This window comes from Silurus meridionalis, chromosome 12, assembly GCF_014805685.1.
Source record: "Silurus meridionalis isolate SWU-2019-XX chromosome 12, ASM1480568v1, whole genome shotgun sequence".
NCBI classification, from domain to species: Eukaryota; Metazoa; Chordata; class Actinopteri; order Siluriformes; family Siluridae; genus Silurus; species Silurus meridionalis.
In genome coordinates this window covers 14,080,691-14,100,836 of record NC_060895.1, presented here as the reverse complement: position 1 = coordinate 14,100,836, position 20,146 = coordinate 14,080,691, and the positions used below count along the sequence as shown (strand labels likewise).

Below are 20,146 nucleotides of genomic sequence, written 5' to 3'. Positions count from 1 at the left end.
GGTTGTTGCTTTAACCATTTAGATTGCAAGTGGCTGATTCTAAGGCCATCTAGCAGGCGTCCAAAAACAGCTGCATGTTCACAGAATTATAGCATTATGGAAAACAATGCATGGAAAAATGAAAGGAAAATCCCAGGGTCATTTTATTAGGTTGATAATAATGCTTCTGCTAGAGATTATGTATGCTGGTGGTGAAAAGAGAATGGTTGAATTGTGTTCATTGGGTTTCTTGCTTTAGTAATGGCATTCATTCTTGTTGCGAGATACCTGTCTCTAATGCAATGCTCTCTTATACTGCGTTTTGTATAATATTGATGGTTTCTATGGCTGTAGCATCATAATGATGGTATGACACCAAGGTTGGACACCACTGAAGGCTTAGGTATGGCATGCATTGGCTGCCAATGGTATAAAGCAACTTCTTTTTATCATTATATGATGATAATGATGATACAATTTTTATTATTATTATTATTATTATTATTATTATTATTATTATTATTATCATTATTATCAATAGTGGTGCTTGAAAAGCATCACTATTGCAATCTTGCAGACTTCGTTAGAAATAATAATTTATTATTATTAGTAGTAGTAGTATTCATTTGTAAACGACTTTAAAAAGAAGACATAGAGAAGAGAATAGAGAATGGAGAAGGCTTTGGTCAGATATCATGTCCCGCATGTGGCCCTGTAGCCGGACACACCCTTGGGCTAAACTGTTTAAACGCAGCTTTCTCGTAAAATCTTCTCGCGATATTACCCGAGAATCTCGAGCCGCAAGCTGCCGGTTCTGTATTTAATTTCAGCTAACGTATTCACGCTTGTTAGATACCGACTGTCGGAATGTTTACCTGAATGATTTCGCATTGCTGAACCCATCTGGCGCTTCTACAGGGTACATTAACATCTATTTCAGCATAAGGGAGGCTGGGAAGACCACCATTCAGTTTCTGATTGTGTTTTTGGTCAGCATGTGGTCAAATAAAGACGTCGACGCTAACGCCAATGATCTGGTGAGCACAGGAGATGACACTTTAGACAAACTGGTTAATCAGTGGATCATCTGGGACCAGGTTGGTGTTGATTTTTTTTATCAGATCACTTCTGATTTCTCTTTTTTCCCCATTACATGTTAATAAGATAAGGGATTTGGGTCTGACTTGGTGGGCATCCTGTATAACGTGTTATAGTTTGCTTATAGTTTAATTTTAATTTTTTATTTTTGTAATGTATTATCAGGAGTTATAGGGATGACACAGCATAATTGGTATAAAAGTGAGTGAAAGGAAGTTTCAGAGCTCCAAAAGAGCTGAAAGAGCTAAAATAAAATGAAGTGCGTGTTGAATTTGTGCTGTCTGCAGCATTTTCTGTATAGTACAGGAAAGTACAATGTGTACCAGTCTAAGGCTTCTAATACACTTTTATTCTTTGTTTGCATACATGCAGTATAAACAAACCCGCTTCATCTTTTATAACGTTTAAATACATTTCGATTTCAGTGAAATTACATCTTCACATGATGATGTAAAGGTCAGCCTTACTAATATAGTGTATGACATCAGTCACTTTCTATTAATGTTCTTTCTCACCAGGGGCCAGGATTTTTATATGGCTTTTGGCTGTTGTTTTATTACAGTAAAAAAAGCTCTGCTTTTGAATTCTGATGGCACATACATGTGCAAAGACTTTCTTTGGGTTTCAATAATTTGAAAAAAAGGTCTGCTTCCTAATCCCCAGCTAAATTCAACAAAATAGGTTATTATTGATATGCACATGGAGGCTATTATTCAGACTTTTAAATTAGTCTGCAGTCTAAATTCTGCTGCATGGGAGTACATCTGCTGCAGCTCATTTGATGTTAAATGAATGCATTCACACACACTGAGTGCAAGATCAAGGTCTAGGTCATCAAGCAAACTATAAGCAATTGCGTAAAGGATTCTTGAAAAAACAGCATTTAACTAGTCATACATTACATACTCGTATTTATTGAAATCAATGAAGTGACAGCACAGGTGTCAGAGTCTACTAGATCTGTCTGCAACTTTCATGCCATAATTTAATGTTACCCCAGACATAACCGATGAATGTACTCGAATCTGCAATTGTGCAGATTATATTGTGACATTAAAATGTATTGTTAAAGGAATGCTCATTAGATGTTTACATAGTCATACACAACTTTTACAGTCTGTTTGAAATGTGTCACATTTTTTTAACTCAAATAAGCTCAAGTTATCTCTTGAATCTCTGTGTCATCTGTCGCCATGTTTCTGTACCTGAGGATTATTGGAGATTTAGTTTCAGATTTTATTCTTAAAATGTGTTTAAGATTTACAGCTAGAAATGTGCTAAATGTTGTATTACTTATTATTATTGGCCTGATATGAATGGAAAGTAAGGGTAATCAATATATAAATATAATCTGATTAAGCACATTTTTATTATTCTGCACCCACCAGGAGGAAAAAGCTAAATTGTTTGTTTAAATTATTATTAACAGATTTGCATGCTGTCCCCATACTACAGGCCGAGTGTCCCACACTCTATCTTTGTGTATAAGTCAGTGTCTGAATAGTTGAGTACTGTATACTGTATTTAGTACTGCAGCCATATTGTGTCATGTTAAATGTCATGTAGACCCATGGTTAGATATGCAATGCAGCTCTTTGAGATGTAGAAGCAGCTGCACATTTTGTCTATTATGGGCTCATATCTCTATTTTCGAAATAAATCTCTGGAGGGGTCCCAAGCATAGACACAATAGTATAGTATCGCAATGCCTTATATCAAACCTTATACAGCCAGAAAATATAAATAATATGCTAACCTCCCACTGCTTTCTGTAACAGTCTCTCTGACTCTCTCTCTATCTCTGTCTGCCACCACATATTTATTTTTCTTGTGGCCTTGCTTTGTTTATACTTGACTTATAGTTTGCATTTCATTTAAGTTACATAAATAGATATTGTGGGAATTTGTCTTAATTATACAATTAGGGCGTTTATGATAATATTATTTCTTATGAGAATATAAAAAAAAAAAAACAGTACATTTTTCCTTAAAGAGAAGTTTTAAAACTAATCTTAGATTGTAGTATCTATTTTTCTGCTGGAGACTAATACACAAACCTGGTCATATTCTTCAAGGTTATATATAACTGATTAAATGTACTGATATTAGATCTGCACTGTTATTTTAACTGTATTTTATTTTTAGCTGGCTGTATTTTATGTTAGCTTTGCTTTGACATTCTTACTGTACAGTCAGTTCATAGTCCCAACATTACTGGCCTTCTGCTCTTAGCTTTATAATAAACAAAGGTTATGTAAAATGTCTTTGTTGCCCACTGTAGGCATAAAGAACTGTAAACAGTTTTCAGGTTAAAATAAGTTCAGTGATTCACTTATCATTGTAGAAAATCCTCTAAACAGCCTACTTTTTTTAGGACCAACTGTTAAATTATATATGTGCTTTTTATGCTTTTGGTAGAATGCAGCCACACAGGCACAGATTAAAAGCCTGGTCCAGGAAGCTCGTGTAGAAGAACTCAGGAGGAGGCTGTGCTCAAGGATGACCTTTGGAACAGCTGGACTAAGAGCAGCTATGGGAGCTGGATTTTCCCGTGTGAATGATCTTACTGTTATCCAGTCAACACAGGTTCGAAATTGACATATAGACTGTGTGTATGTATATATATATATATATATATATATATATATATATATATATATATATATATATATATATATATATATATATATATATATATATATATATATATATATATATATATATATATATATATATATATATATATACATAGCTGATATATGATATATATGTATAATGAGTACACCCCTCACATTTCAGCAACCATTTTGGTATATCTTCTTAAAGAACAATGCTATAGAATGAAACTTAAATATATTTTAGAGTAGTCAATGTGCAGCTTTTATGCAGTACAGATTTACTGCCCTCTAAAAATAACTCAACATAAGTGTCAACAATGGTGCTCACACAAAATATTATCATTGGGTACTGCCTTAATCCTTCTGGGAATGGAATTCACCAGAGCTGCACAGGTTATCATGTTCTGCATCAGAATGTATGTTCTGCATTGGAATCCATGTTTTTTCCCTCACTGAACTGCAGCTCCCCAGTACCAGCAGCACTCATGAAGCCCCAGACCATGATGCTACCATCACCATACTTGACTGTAGGCAAGATGTAATTGTCTTGGTTCTCCTCACCAGGGCATCACCACACATGCTGGACACCATCTAAGCCAAACAAGTTTATCTTAGTCTCATCAGACCACAGGACATGGTTCCAGCAATTCATGCTCTTGAACATGTTGTTGTTGGCAAACTGTTTGTGGGCTTTCTATTGAGCCAGCTTCGGAAGAGGTTTCCTTCTGGGACAAAGGCCATGCAAACCGATTTGTTGCAGTGTAGTGTATGGTCTGAGCACTGACAAGTGGACCTTCCGCTTCTGCAACCTCTAAAGCAATGCGGGCAGCACTCATGCGTCTGTTTTTTGAAGTCAGCTTCTGCACCTGACGCACAGCACGAGGACTCAACTTCTTTGAGTGACCCTTGCGAGACCTGTTCCTGAGTGGAACCCATCTTGGAAAACCTCTGTATGACCCTGGTCACTGTATTGTAACTCAGTTTCAGGGTGTTGCTGATCTTCTGATAGCCTAGGCCATGTTTGTGGAGAGCAACAAATCTAATACTAAATCCTTAGAGGGTTCTTTGCTATGAGGTGCATGTTAAACATCCAGTGGCTCGTATAAGAGAATTGTCCTCAAAGCACCAAATTTTAACCGCTTTAATGCAAGATACTCAAATTTGTTTGGTTCTGTCAAACAGACAAACACATGAACATGATGAATAGGATGTGGCTTTGCATATTTACAGGATGTACAGCTGTTATCACTTAGGGTGTACTCACTTTTGTTGCCAGATATTTACACAATAATGGCTGTATGTTAAGTTATTTTAAGAGGACAGTAAATCTGTACTGCTATACAAGTTGCACATTGACTACACTAAAATATCTGTTTTATTTCTATAGTATTGTCCCTTGAGAAGATGTGAGGGGTGTTCTATATATACATAAATACATAGACACATGCACATATATATGTGTATATATATATATATATATATATATATATATATATATATATATATATATATATATATATATATATATATATATATGCAAACTGTTACTATAGTGTTATTACTTCACTCTTTAAAGGCATAAATAGTTTAATACAAGGAGTTGAATACAGTTCTAGTATTGGTCTGGAGCTTTGGCAGGAAGATAGTCTGGTGATGTCTATAGGTTTCAGACTTCAGTACTTTAGATTTTATGCCTGGCTATATTTTAGCAATATAGCATGCAGTCCAATACAATAGGTTTCTATGCAATGAAAAACTAACGCGCACACACATGCAATATCATTTACAAAAAGTACAGTTTAAGATTACGTAAATCTATTTGATCTAAGCTGTATAATTGCAGTTTCTATTTTTGCATGAGTCATTGCAAAAATTATTAACTATTATTATATAACTATTATTATTTTAGTTTTTATTTTCTGTGTCCACTAATGAAGGATCACTTTTGTTTTTAAATTTGATTAATAGTGTCAATAATTTCAGTGCACTACTGTGTTTTTAAAATGTGGAAAATCTTTGACCTTTACTTTTTTAGCCTGAATATGAATGTTCTTTATATCCATGTCGCATACCTAAAATGTCTTTTTAAATTTCATTATAGGGGATGTATGTATACTTGACTAAATGTTTCCCTGATCTGAGAAGCAGAGGTTTGGTGGTTGGATACGACACACGGGCACAAGAGTACAGTGGCTGCACGAGTGAACGGTAGGCAACTATGCAAACATTCAAACTTTTCTGTTTTTAATTTATAGGTTTTAGTTTATGTTAATTATGTTTTAAATGTTTTATGTTATAGTTATTAATTTGGGCATTATTATATACCTTTTAATGGCCAGAACTCATGACTTAATTCAGGACAGTTTGTTAATGGCAGAGAAGTGAAACTGATCAGTGCAATCAGTGCAATTTCTGACAGCTGGATTTAAAGTATTAAACAGTATGTTATCTTTAGTCAAAGCTGCAATTTCTGATTCTGTGGTTGTGATTGGTGCCTTTAAAGAATATTTCTTACACTATGTTTCTGTGGAACAGACCTTTAAATAACACTTTATAGTATGATGTATTGTGACTGTTTATTTTGATCGCTAGCTAGTGTTAAAATAATGAGCTTATGCACACATAAAAACATTCAATAGCATTACACATGGCAAGGAACCAACATAGGCTGGTCGGACAGCCAGTAAACAAATGTTCCATGTAAGTGATTGGCAATGTGGGGATCAAACACTGCTGGATGTGCAATTCAAAATACACAATTTACAACATAGTTGTGTTCATTTTTTCTTCATTGGTTTCTGTTGTTTTTTTTTTTTTGCAGGCTTGCAAGTTTGACTGCAGCGGTGATGCTCAGCAAGGATATTCCAGTTTATCTGTTTTCAAAATATGTGCCTACACCATTTGTGGTAAGACTGTTTTAATAAGAAATTTGTTTTGATTTGTACCTAAAATGCATAGTCTACTTAATATTTATACTTATTATTTTTACTTTTACTGAATAATTTAACCTTGGCAGCCCTATGCTGTGAAGAAATACGGAGCTGCTGCAGGTATAATGATCACTGCCTCTCACAACAGAAAGGAGGATAATGGATACAAGGTAAACTGTGGTCCTAACTATAATTTTTACTAACCATAATTTTTGAATGTTTTTTAACTTGCTATACTGTATTATTTACTACAAGTATACTTTATTGTTAAAAAGAATACACTGACCAGGCATAAAATAATGACATTATCATTTTATAATGAAGTGAATAACACTGATTAGCTCTTCATCATGGCACCTCTTAGTGGGTGAGATATATTTATACAGCAAGTGAACATTTTGTCTTTCAAGTTTATGTGTTAGAAGCAGAAAAAATGTGCAAGTGTAAGAATTAAAGCGAGTTTGACAATGGCCAAATTGTGATGGCTAGACAACTGGGTCAGAGCATCTCAAAAATTGCAGCTCTTGTGGGGTTTTTCTGGTATACAGTGGTTAGTATCTATTAAAAATGGTCCAAGAAAGGAACAGTGGTGAACCGACGACAGGGTCGTGGGCGGACAAGGCTCGTTGATGCACGTGGGGAGCGAAGGCTGGTCTGATCTAACTGATGAGCTACTATAGCTCAAATTGCTGAAAAGGTTAATGCCATTAATGCTTGACCGGTCACAACTGTTTTGGCAGCCAAAGAAGGACGAACACAATATTAGGCAGGTGGTCATGTTATGCCTGATCAGTGGCCATACATTTATGCCTGGTCAGTGTGTAAATGTTTTTATATATATATATATATATATATATATATATATATATATATATATATATATATATATATATATATATATATATATATAAACTTTGGTATTCCAATTCCTTGCATATTCATGTGTTATAAATGTGTGTGTGGTCAGAGTATAAGGTGTTTTTGTATTTATTCATTTTTTACAGGTATACTGGGAGAATGGAGCACAGATTTCTTCACCACATGATAAGGAGATCCTGCGTTGTATAGAACAAAATGTAGAGCCCTGGCCTGATTCTTGGAATCAAGACCTAATTAAGAGCAGCTCATTAAGGACTGATCCATTGAAAGACATTTGCTGCTGGTACATGGAGGAGCTGAGTACACTCTGCTTCCACAGGTACTTCTTAACACCACTGCTAAAAGAAAAGGAAAGAAAAGGTATTATATGTAGTATGTAGTTATTGATTATTATTTTTATTATTTGTAGAGAGCTCAACACACAGACTCCTTTGAAGTTTGTGCATTCATCCTTCCATGGAGTTGGACATACCTATGTCCAGAAGGCATTTCAGGCATTTGGCTTTCTGCCCCCTATCCCTGTACCAGAACAGATGAATCCAGATCCAAATTTCTCCACTGTCAGCTGCCCTAACCCTGAAGAGGGAGAGTCCATTTTGGTGAGAATATAAAATGAAGATAAGATAAATGTGAAGACAGTTGGGTCTGTTAATAAGTAAGTGCTGTTTCAGTTGGCACAAATATTTATTCAGAAGCATAAATTTCACTATACAGATGTAAACAAGAAACGCCTCAACATCTGTAAAAGGCTTCAGTCTCTACATCTGTAAAATGAAAGAAAAAAACAGGGTGCGCTGTCTGCCGTCTCTGTCATCTCTTTTTACAGACACATAAATAAAACAACCCTAAATGCCTACTTTTAATTAAACCAACTCGCTAAACAAATATTCTGGTCTGATTTCTTCGGTATCACCTTATTAAATGTCCGTGTGGAAACATAGCAATTGTTCCGTTTGGTGTCCTGATTTACATATCAGCTTGATGATTGACTTATTTTAAAATACCATAATTACTTTAATACATTTGCAAGAATAATTAGTTCTTTTTAACATAATAATTATGTTAAGTTTGGTTTCACTAATAAAAAACATACATTTGCATAAAGCATTCATATTCATCCATGCCCATGTTGATTAGAGTATTAAAAACGTGAAAAGTATTAATTTAAGGTACATTAAGTACAGATAAACATTGTGTGATCTAATCGTGAGTTCATTATTGACAATCATGCGATTAATCATGATTAAATATTTTAATTGATTGACAGCCCTAATATTACCAGCATGACACTAAAACAGTTAGTAATAATGACTACTTTTTTACTTGAGTGCATGTCAGAGCCCAAACTTCTTTACTTTAACTTGAGTAAAAAAGGATAGTCGGTACATCTACCCAACTATTTTAAAACATGATCATCTGTACCTACTTAAGTGAATGATGTGTGTACTTTTGACACCTCTGGAACTTCAGCCAGTATAAAATCACAACTCTAAATCCACCAATAAAACTGGCATTGTGCTGCAAATTAGACTGATAGTTAAGCAGGCGTATCTGACACACCAAACCGTTTTTGTACGTTCTGGGCATGCATGAGTTACCAATATCAGCAGGTGGCAGTAATATATATTCCGCATCCAAACGGGGTAACCGGAAAAGCTAGCAAGCATTGTTTCCACCTGCCGCGATCATCACTAACAGATTTGTGCAGTTTTTCCAATTATGTCTGTTGCAAAGACAAAATCAAGAATGACAAGTGCGTTCTAATTTATTTCTCTTGTGCTAATTCGCTAAGTTATATCTCAGAGTTCTCTTTCTTTCCGACGAGCTCAGCTGCTGCTTAACATGCAGAATCGTCAAAAAACTGCTGCCGCCGTCCAGCTAGAGCCAACAGTGCGGAAAAAACAACAAAGATGCCAGACACTTAGCTTGGCGTGTCCTGGGCTTTAAGTTCTTATCATTCCTTTTTTTAATCTAGCTTTATATATTTCATTGGTTGAATATGATGCTGTTTGTGGAGAGAGAATGAGAAGAAGATTTAGAGAGAGAATAAGAATGAGTGTTTGGAGAGAGAATAAGAATGAGTGTTTGGAACTGTATTTTTAGCAAATCTTTAACCAGCTGTAGTTATATAAATGTTTCATTTAAACAATTTTTTGTATCACGTCTTATTAAAATACTATTAGATTTTATGAGAAGGGGGATAAAGAAAATCGTTCAAACATATCAGAATCAAATATCGGCCATCGGATGCCGTGATCTCAAAATATCGTCATTGTCCAGAGAAAAACTCAGATCGGTCGACCTCGAATTATTACAATACACAAACAGTCCAAAATACTAATGATAACATTTTGTACTTTTCCTTCATCTTTTTTTAATATAAAATGATAAATATCTAAATCAGATATTTCATAATGTCCAGTGTCCTTTTCTTCTTCTTCTTTTGGCTGCTCCCGTTAAGGGTTGCCACTGCGAGTCACAAACTGTATAAATATGATGCTACTTCATTGAGCCTTTTTTACCATATTTAGTATTTATAGCACATCTTACAATATCATGTTGAAATAATTCACTTCCAGGAGCTGTCTCTTCGTCTTGCTGAGAGAGAGGGAGCGAGGATTGTGCTGGCAACAGACCCTGATGCTGATCGTTTGGCTGTTGCAGAGCATTGTGACAAGTCAGTCATTCTTGGATTTAGGCATGCAAACAGAAACTTGAGATTTCAACTAATAGATACTATACTTCATTTTCTGCTTCTTAATTCTGCTTTTAATATCTCATTACTAATCCAATCTATCATCTACTTACGCGCATAGTCATGATGGAGCATATCCTTATTTCCAGTGGTGAAAATGAAAGCTACAGTACCGAAAACATTCTATATACTTGCACTTCTAACTGGTCTGGTAAAGACCCACATGGGTGTGATTGGCAGCTGGTCACATACTTTTAGCCATATAGTCAACAAACTAACATTTCCAAATACCAATATTTTTGTGGAGCAGATATAGCTGGAAGGTTTTTACTGGGAATGAGCTGGCTGCATTGCTGGGATGGTGGATGCTATTTAACTGGAAGGAGACTCACCCAGATCCAGCTGAAATTGAGAACGTCTACATGCTTGCCACTGCAGTCTCCTCCAGAATCCTCAAGACCATGGCAGAGATGGAGGGCTTCCAATTTGAGGTTGGTGAAAACTATAAAGTAAAGCTAATGTCAGAGATGGAGAAAACCTTTGTCTTGAGTCCATGTATGATGGGCAGTGGCAGGCCGTGCATTTGGTACCTGGGCCTTCAGTGGTGACTTACTTGACTTAATCCACCTCCTAATACCACCACTATCATGCCGCAATTATAGAAACCATCAATACTGTACAAAAACGCAATATAACACTGGGTGGCATTACAGAGAGAGAGACATTTCACATATGGAGGGTGAATACCATTTTACTAAAGCAAGAAACCCAGTTAAGACTTAAAACCTCTACACTACAACCGCAACTGTGCACTCTATATATATATATATATATATATATATATATATATATATATATATATATATATATATATATATATATATATATATATATATATTAGTGCACAGTTGTGGTTGTAGTGTAGAGGTTTTAAGTCTTAACTGGGAGGTCTATATGAGTTAGCCTTTTTTATGCCTATGGAGGAAGAGAAATTGATTTGGTTTCGGTCATACTTAAAATACATTTTGAAAAAAAAGCTAGACATCTTGAGGAGAGGTCGGCCAACCCTGAAGCTAGCTAGCTTGTCTCAGCCTGGGAAAGTGTTTGTTCTCCACTTCCAGACCAGTGAATACGTGCGGTACCACTGTCTTACAGCCTCTAAAGAGCGGTGCAAATTATGAGTCTGCATCTCTGGTAAATAGGTTTTTTTTATTTTTTTTATTTTAATGTTTTTGTCATGTTATTGTGTATATATATATTAACAAATACAATGAGGAAAAAAAGTATTTGAACACCCTGCTATTTTGCAAGTTCTCCCACTTAGAAATCATGGAGGGGTCTAAAATTGTCATCGTAGGTGCATGTCCACTGTGAGAGACATAATCTAAAAAAAAAAATCCAGAAATCACAATGTATGATTTTTTAACTATTTATTTGTATGATACAGCTGCAAATAAGTATTTGAACACCTGAGAAAGTCAATGTTAATATTTGGTACAGTAGCCTTTGTTTGCAATTACAGAGGTCAAATGTTTCCTGTAGTTTTTCACCAGGTTTGCACACACTGCAGGAGGGATTTTGGCCCACTCCTCCACACAGATCTTCTCTAGATCAGTCAGGTTTCTGTCCTGTCGCTGAGAAACACGGATTTTGACCTCCCTCCAAAGATTCTCTATTGGGTTTAGGTCTGGAGACTGGCTAGGCCACGCCAGAACCTTGATATGCTTCTTACAGAGCCACTCCTTGGTTATTCTGGCTGTGTGGTTCGGGTCATTGTCATGTTGGAAGACCCAGCCTCGGCCCATCTTCAATGCTCTAACTGGGAGAAGGAGGTTGTTCCCCAAAATCTTGCAATACATAGCCCCGGTCATCCTCTCCTTAATACAGTGCAGTCGCCCTGTCCCATATGCAGAAAAACACCCCCAAAGCATGATGCTACCACCCCCATGCTTCACAGTAGGGATGGTGTTCTTGGGATGGTACTCATCATTCTTCTTCCTCCAAACACGTTTAGTGGAATTATGACCCAAAAGTTCTATTTTGGTCTCATCTGACTCCCATGCCTCCTCTGGATCATTCAAATGGTCATTGGCAAACCTAAGACGTGCCTGGACATGTGCTGGTTTAAGCAGGGGAACCTTCCGTGCCATGCATGATTTCAAACCATGACGTCTTAGTGTATTACCAACAGTAACCTTGGAACCTCCCAGCTCTTTTTAGGTCATTGACCAGCTCCTCCCGTGTAGTTCTGGGCTGATTTCTCACCTTCCTTAGGATCACTGAGACCCCAAGAGGTGAGATCTTGCATGGAGCCCCAGTCCGAGGGAGATTGACAGTCATGTTTAGCTTCTTCCATTTTCTAATGATTGCTCAAACAGTGGACCTTTTTTCACTAAGCTGCTTGGCAATTTCCCCGTAGCCCTTTCCAGCCTTGTGGAGGTGTACAATTTTGTCTCTAGTGTCTTTGGACAGCTCTTTGGTCTTGGCCATGTTAGTAGTTGGATTCTTACTGATTGTATGGGGTGGACAGGTGTCTTTATGCAGCTAACGACCTCAAACAGGTGCATCTAATTTAGGATAATAAATGTAGTGGAGGTGGACATTTTAAAGGCAGACTAACAGGTCTTTGAGGGTCACAATTCTAGCTGATAGACAGGTGTTCAAATACTTATTTGCAGCTGTATCATACAAATAAATAGTTTAAAAATCATATATTGGATTTTTTTTTTTTTTTTGGATTATGTCTCTCACAGTGGACATGCACCTACGATGACAATTTCAGACCCCTCCATGATTTCTAAGTGGGAGAACTTGCAAAATAGCGGGGTGTTCAAATACTTATTTTCCTCACTGTACTTTTCCAGGCTAAGACAAGCTAGCTAGCTTCGGGGTTGCTCGACCTCTCCTCACGATGTCTAGCTTTTTTTTCCAAAATGTATTTTAAGTATGACCGAAACCAAATCAATTTCTCTTCCTCCGTAGGCATAAAAAAGGCTAACTCGGATGTATTCACTTGGCTGTACCAGTTTCCCTCTGACCAACCAATGAGAGAACGGAAAAATGCTGACACTATTCTAATATTGGCGAATTTGAAATCTGATTGGTTAAAGAAACAAAGCTATTTCTAAAGTAGACGATGGAAGACTTTAAAGGCCCTGGGCAGATAAGATTGACATGGCAGCAAATAGAGGCTGAAATCTGATTGAACATATAATCTAACATCCAAATACACGTACTGGAATCAGTGCAGCCAAGAGAAACTCTACGAAATGAAGAGAATAAACTGTTGGGAATAAATTAATACAATTTAATGGAACAAATATTAGAATTTAGGTCGTAGATGTAGGTCAGTGCTTCTGATAGGCAAGCAGGGAGGCTTTGCTGGCCCTGACCGCCCACCACTGATGATGGGTAACTTCCACATCCACTGGGGCATATTGCCTTCAGTGTACATATATTTTCATATAAATTTACACCTCGCACAATGCCCTGCATTTGGCTCTGTTTAAATTTCTTGTGTATTCTTGTATTACTCACCATATTACTGCCAATTGTTGTGTTAGTAAGGCACACACTCATAGTTATATAACTGCAATTATATATGTATAGTTCCAACGGTCCAGTTCCAGCATTCTTCGTAATGTTAAAAAAAGGTAAAAAGCTGTGAGAGACTAATTGAATTGCAGTTATTTCAAGAAAACCAAAAATTAAACATATATAGATTAAATACGTATTTGTTAAATGTATGCACTTTTGTCGATTGAAAGGCTGCCTGTGTCCTGTTCCATTTGTCCTGTTTGACGTTTCACCATCTCAGGAAACACTACCAGGCTTCAAATGGATTGGAAATAAAATCCACGAGTTAGCTAAAACAGGAAAGGAGGTCATTTTTTCCTTCGAGGAGTCCATTGGTAAGTAGACATGCAATACTGAAACCAAATACCTATAAAGCCTGAAGTATATTTACCATATTTCACTTGATCATGTAATATCTTTGTTGTTAGTAGTTCAACAGTAAAAGAATATTGATTCACCAACAAACATGGCTTTGTTCCTACAGTCCCTTTGATGTTATTAAAATAATACCAGGGTCAAATGTTAAAAGGATGTACTAAGTATATAATAATAACAAAATAACAAAATCTGTTATAAGTAGTTTTAAGTAAACTAAATATGTTTATCACTGTGGTCTTAACCTGAGAATTTTCGAGCATGTAACTTGTTTAGTACTTTAGTTTCAGTTCCTATATAAATTGCTCTGATCATTTTGAAATTTTAATTGCATGACATGATTGAAATGATTGTTGTTGGGTTAAAATGAATGCTTTAAACAATATTCACACAATTATTTAAATTATGATTATTTTGTATTTTTTAAAATGAGATAATGTTATTTTTTTGGGTATAAAACTTAAGTTAATGTTTCCTGATTATTTAAATATAATAATAATAATAATAATAATAATAATAATAATAATAACTATTATTATTATTATTAATATTATTATTAATATTATTATTATTATATAAACTCTACGGTATCTAGTATCAAATCTCCTGTACACAGTAATCCTATTTACCATGTCTAGTACAAATACCTAATATTGTAAGATATCCTGAGATTTTAAAACTGCTAATTAATTGTTTAGCATGGGGCAGGTTTAAGATTAAGAGCAAGGGCAATGTCTACACACATTCTTGTTACAGTAACCACTCTCACGTGATATAAATGCCCCTGTTTTAATGAAACATTAAGAATTAATAATCACTAGTTGCACCACTAGATGTCAGCATTGAACTACTAATTCTACACTTAGGCAGGCATTTATATTTTTTATGCTGGATGGTGGCTGATCACAAGAGTTGAAGTATTTGACACAGTAACATGTTCTGCCAGTATTACACATCAGACTAATTTCATAAGTTTCTGTATAAAATTGTTGACAAGAAAGAAATAAACATATATGTATTTTAGGTAAAGAATTAATAATTAAATGCTGACATCTGGTATAATGAGGGGAGAAACTTTTGACCCATTGTAAATCGGATATATAAACAAAAGCTGCAAAAGCTGAGCTGTTCTTCAAAACGCCTTTTATACACAAATTAATTTAACAATACAGTAATGAATGGTGACAATTTTTTTGTTTCACTGTCTTTAGTTTGTTTGTCTACAACTGCAATTGTGCTTATTTTACTTAACTTTGCTGTGCTTGTGTTTGGCACCAGGCTTTCTGTGCGGGAAAATGGTCCTTGACAAGGATGGAGTTAGTGCTGCTGTAGTTGTTGCTGAGATGGCAGTGTATTTGCATACAAAGAATATAACACTTAACCAGCAACTTCAAAACATCTATGAAATGTGAGTCTTGCTCCTTTTTTCCAAATGATTTATTTATGTTGAGTTTGCTTTCCAAGAACATGTTTATTGAACTATAGAAAATAATGCAGAACAAATAAAATGCAGTCTACTATACATAATCAGAGTTACCCAATTAATCCTGTTTTTTTTGGGTAATCAAGCAATATGCATGTCTTTAAACATAATTATTAAATCTCTAATCCACTAAGGCAAAGGTTTTGATATGCTATTCATTTTGATTTAAAATGCAAAATGTCCCTATTTGTGTGAACAAACTAACAAACTTTTTTACTGTTTTTGTTCCAGTTATGGCTACCACATTTCCAGAACTTCCTATGTTATCTGCAATGACCCCCCAACTGTGAAAAGAATATTTAAACGTTTGCGCAACTTTGAAAGTGAAGGCGTTTACCCAAAGAAGTGTGGAGGATACAGCATTACACACATCAGAGATGTGACTACAGGTTATGACAGCAGCAAACCTGACAGAAAATGTGTATGTATACTCTTTATATTTTAATGTATGATACAGGGTATGGCGTTTCCTCAAAAATATCTTCAAGATGCACATGAATACAAGATGCACCTTCTAATCCAGTCTGCTTAGATGAATATTTTTAACATACACATGGGTAAGAGGCAATCATCACTGCAGATTAATGCAAATTTTAATTTGATGCATTGTTTGATAATGAAATGTTGTAGCCCTCACAGATCACAATCCAATTAAACACATATTTTCTTTGCATTGTTTTCTACACAAACCTGTCATTTGTAGATCTTAGAAATGGAAGGTCTTATTGTATATATTACAAATACCGAATGTATATTCCTAAAGAAGCATATTAACAGATAATACATTTACAGTTGTTTTTGAGCCATCTATGCTAAACCCAAAATAATAATATATACTTGTAGCACCTGCTATCGCAAAGGTTTTTAGCTGTAATTCTGGTAGTGCCACACAAGTAATCGCTGCATTTATAATATATGTATGTGGGGAGTAGAATATAGGAAAAAGATGTTCAGAACATTGTGTTCAAAGGACTGGTGAGGAGAACCCATGCATTAGAAATGTTGTGAATCTGTGTTTGCATGTCATATTTACTTAGGTTCTACCATTGTCCAAAAGCAGCCAAATGGTCACATTCACATTTCTGAATGGAATCGTTGCCACCCTTAGGACTAGCGGGACAGAGCCTAAAATCAAGTACTACACCGAATTCTGTGCACCACCTGGAAAAAGGTAAATGTCTATAAGGGTCTTCCCAAACTGTGTGCACTGTTATTTTTTCTTCTTTTTTCAGCTTCTCCCATTAGGGGTCACCACAGCAGATCATCCGTCTCCATACCCTCCCCTGTCCTCTACATCTGCCTCTTTCAAACCAACGCACTTTTATTTCTAAAATAAGGAATTTTTCAGACTTAATTTATACACTATATTGCCAAATGTTTGCGGACACCTGGTCATAAGTATGTTTTGTGCTGTTTAAGCATCACATTCCACATTTAGTCACACTTCAGTCCCAATTTGCTCTTAAAATTTTCTTCACTTTTTTTGACAAGATGCTCCACTAGATTTTGAGAGTGTGCTTTTGAAAATGTGTGTTCATCAGCCACAAGGGTGATAGTGAATTCAGGTACTGATGTAGGTGAGGGGACCTGGGGTAAAGTCAGTGTTCCAATTCATCCCAAAGGTGTTTAGTCTGGATGAGATCAGAGCTCCATTGCAGGCCACTCAAAATACTTCAATAAGCCATGTAAACCATATCTTCATGGAGCTCTCTTTGTGCACAGGGGCATTGCCATGCTGGAACAGGTTTGGGTTTCCAAGTTAAAGTTAATGCAGAGTTTTATTATAGCGCATCTAAAGACAATTGTCTTCCTTCAGCTTTGAGGTAACAGTTTGGAAAAGAACCACATATGGCAGGAAAGGTCAGGTGACCCAATACTTTTGTCCACATAGTGTAAATACAGTATATGCAGTTTGCATCTCTGATACAAACTGCCAATTGTTTTCTTATTTTGTTTTATTTATTTATGAATTTTTTTTTGAGGGGGTGAAAGACTTCTCTAACAAACAAACCAATTAAAATAATACATTTTTATTATATTTCAAGAGATATCTCAAGTCTTGAAGAGGATTTAAGTAAGGTGACATCTACTCTGCTGGAGGAGTTCCTGGAACCTGAGAAGAACAATCTGATCCACAGATCAATATAGCTGTGTCATAGCAGGAGCAGTCAAGCAGGCATCTTTGTGGGTTCATTTAATCTTAATGTAATGTTAATGCCTGATATGATATATCTTACTATGAAATGTTGTTCAGCTTTAATTATTTTGTTATTGCAAAGGTCTTAAGAGGTGAACCATTACAGCAACAAGCATGCCTCTTTCCGCTTTATGATTTATGTATCCTGACTACTAGTGTAATTCTCCTTAAATGTCACTTTACTCAGTAAACAAGGCTTTATCTATGTCTTAAAATTAATTATCAACAAGAAACAAATCAGTTTTTTTTAATATGTCAGTTTCTGTGTTCTAAAGTAGTGTCCTTTGGTCATCCCCAACCTTTCACCAGAATGCTGCACTGAAAATTCATTGATTGCTAACATTATACAAACTACTGCATTGCATATTTCTGTTATATAGGTAAATAAACATACAGATGTGATTACATTGTCCCAAATTCTGTTATCAAACGGTCAAAATTAATCTACAGCTAAGGCCAACATTATCCCAGATGCTGTTGGTGACATTTTGGTGAGATTAGTAATTCTTGGACAGGAAAGATCTTAATTTTTTTGTAGAATATAAATTCTTAAACAATTCAGAAAAAGGGAAGGCACCAAAAGATGCTGTGCTTGCAGCTCACATTTTTTGAATTTCACATTTGTTCATTATTTGATTATTTATAATGGTGTTCTCTGAAGTTTTATGTTCTTTGTGTATGTGTGATGAACAGTAGTTCATAAGACTTTTGCTGCTTTCAATGTACTGAATTTTCTTTTGTAGTATTCAGATTGCACTACAGATATCTATTTTTTTTAAATACATATTGCCAAGAGATGTTGATAGGATGAATATTTATTTTGTGTAACTTTACATTACACCTATGGGCAGAAAGCATATGAAAAGAACATGTTATATGAAATACATCACTAAGAAAGAATATTTTCATTATGCTTTTATTCTATAGATGAGTACAAATAAGTTCAACTGTAGTGAATCTCCAAATATATATATAATATAGTCCATTTGTTCCATTCACCAATTACATTTCTGCCTAAGTGAATTGTATTGAATTAAAAATATACAAATCACACTGGAGTCAGTGTTGCTGTTTTCTTTCTTTGTACAAACTCAACTGAAAACTTTCCTAAAACTTTACCTTTACCTGTTCAAACTTTACCTGCTCAAAACTGTTTGTTTTTGTAATTGCTAAATAAATTGTCAAAATAAATCTACAACTAAGACCAAATGCTAAACATAATCAGTATATTGTATTACATTGTTAATATTTACATTTTATTTTATTTATAATATTTTATACACTTTGTTATACAAATGTAAAAAAAAAAAAAAAAGAAAAACTCAGTACGCAAAGTCAGAAGTTTTTCATCTGGAACTATTAACAGTGTTGTAAACATTTTACGCCTGTGTTTGTACATTCTAACACGCCTTATTTAAGATTATTACACTTATTTTTATTCCATATATTAATGTTTTAGAAGGGGCGGCACAACAAGAAATTCTGTACTCAAGATATTGCGCAAAAGTTGTTGTCCCTTACCACTATACAGTAACAAGCACACATTGCATCAAACACAAGGGAAATAGTGAAGTTAGTCAGAGATATTAAATGTGGCAGGCAAGTCTAAAGTTTCTCAGTGTTGTTTCCACACAAGGGCAGTCGATCGTTGGTGGAGTTCCAATTTTTGTCTCATATAAGAAGAAAAGCCAATTGAAAACGAACAATCTCAACACCTTCTGTTGTGTCATAATTTGTGTTATTCCAGGGCTTCACCGCCTGTCCATCTGTATATTTCGAGCCAAGAGGGTGAACCTGAGGAAGGAGATGCTAGTGATGTGAAATTCTTCAAATAAAACCATGTGAAGAATTGTATGTATATATATATATATATATATATATATATATATATATATATATATATACACACATATATACTTTACATTACACCTATGGGCAGAAAGCATATGAAAAGAACATGTTATATGAAATACATCACTAAGAAAGAATATTTTCATTATGCTTTTATTCTATAGATGAGTACAAATAAGTTCAACTGTAGTGAATCTCCAAATATATATATAATATAGTCCATTTGTTCCATTCACCAATTACATTTCTGCCTAAGTGAATTGTATTGAATTAAAAATATACAAATCACACTGGAGTCAGTGTTGCTGTTTTCTTTCTTTGTACAAACTCAACTGAAAACTTTCCTAAAAACTTTACCTTTACCTGTTCAAACTTTACCTGCTCAAAACTGTTTGTTTTTGTAATTGCTAAATAAATTGTCAAAATAAATCTACAACTAAGACCAAATGCTAAACATAATCAGTA

At 35.1% G+C, this 20,146-nt stretch overlaps 1 protein-coding gene across 1 annotated transcript; it reads left to right on the top strand.

Moving 5' to 3' along the window:
* The first annotated feature begins 741 nt into the window (after nt 1–741).
* pgm2l1 (phosphoglucomutase 2-like 1) lies at nt 742–18,897 on the top strand. The gene is made up of 14 exons (XM_046863576.1): nt 742–1,076; nt 3,496–3,663; nt 5,797–5,903; nt 6,517–6,601; nt 6,712–6,795; nt 7,630–7,823; nt 7,914–8,103; nt 10,084–10,181; nt 10,510–10,690; nt 14,017–14,110; nt 15,429–15,558; nt 15,865–16,054; nt 16,671–16,804; nt 17,679–18,897. Exons 1-14 carry the CDS (start codon nt 975–977, stop codon nt 17,779–17,781), a joined length of 1,860 nt encoding a protein of 619 aa, XP_046719532.1. The 5' UTR covers nt 742–974; the 3' UTR covers nt 17,782–18,897.
* Nucleotides 18,898–20,146: the final 1,249 nt, after the last annotated feature.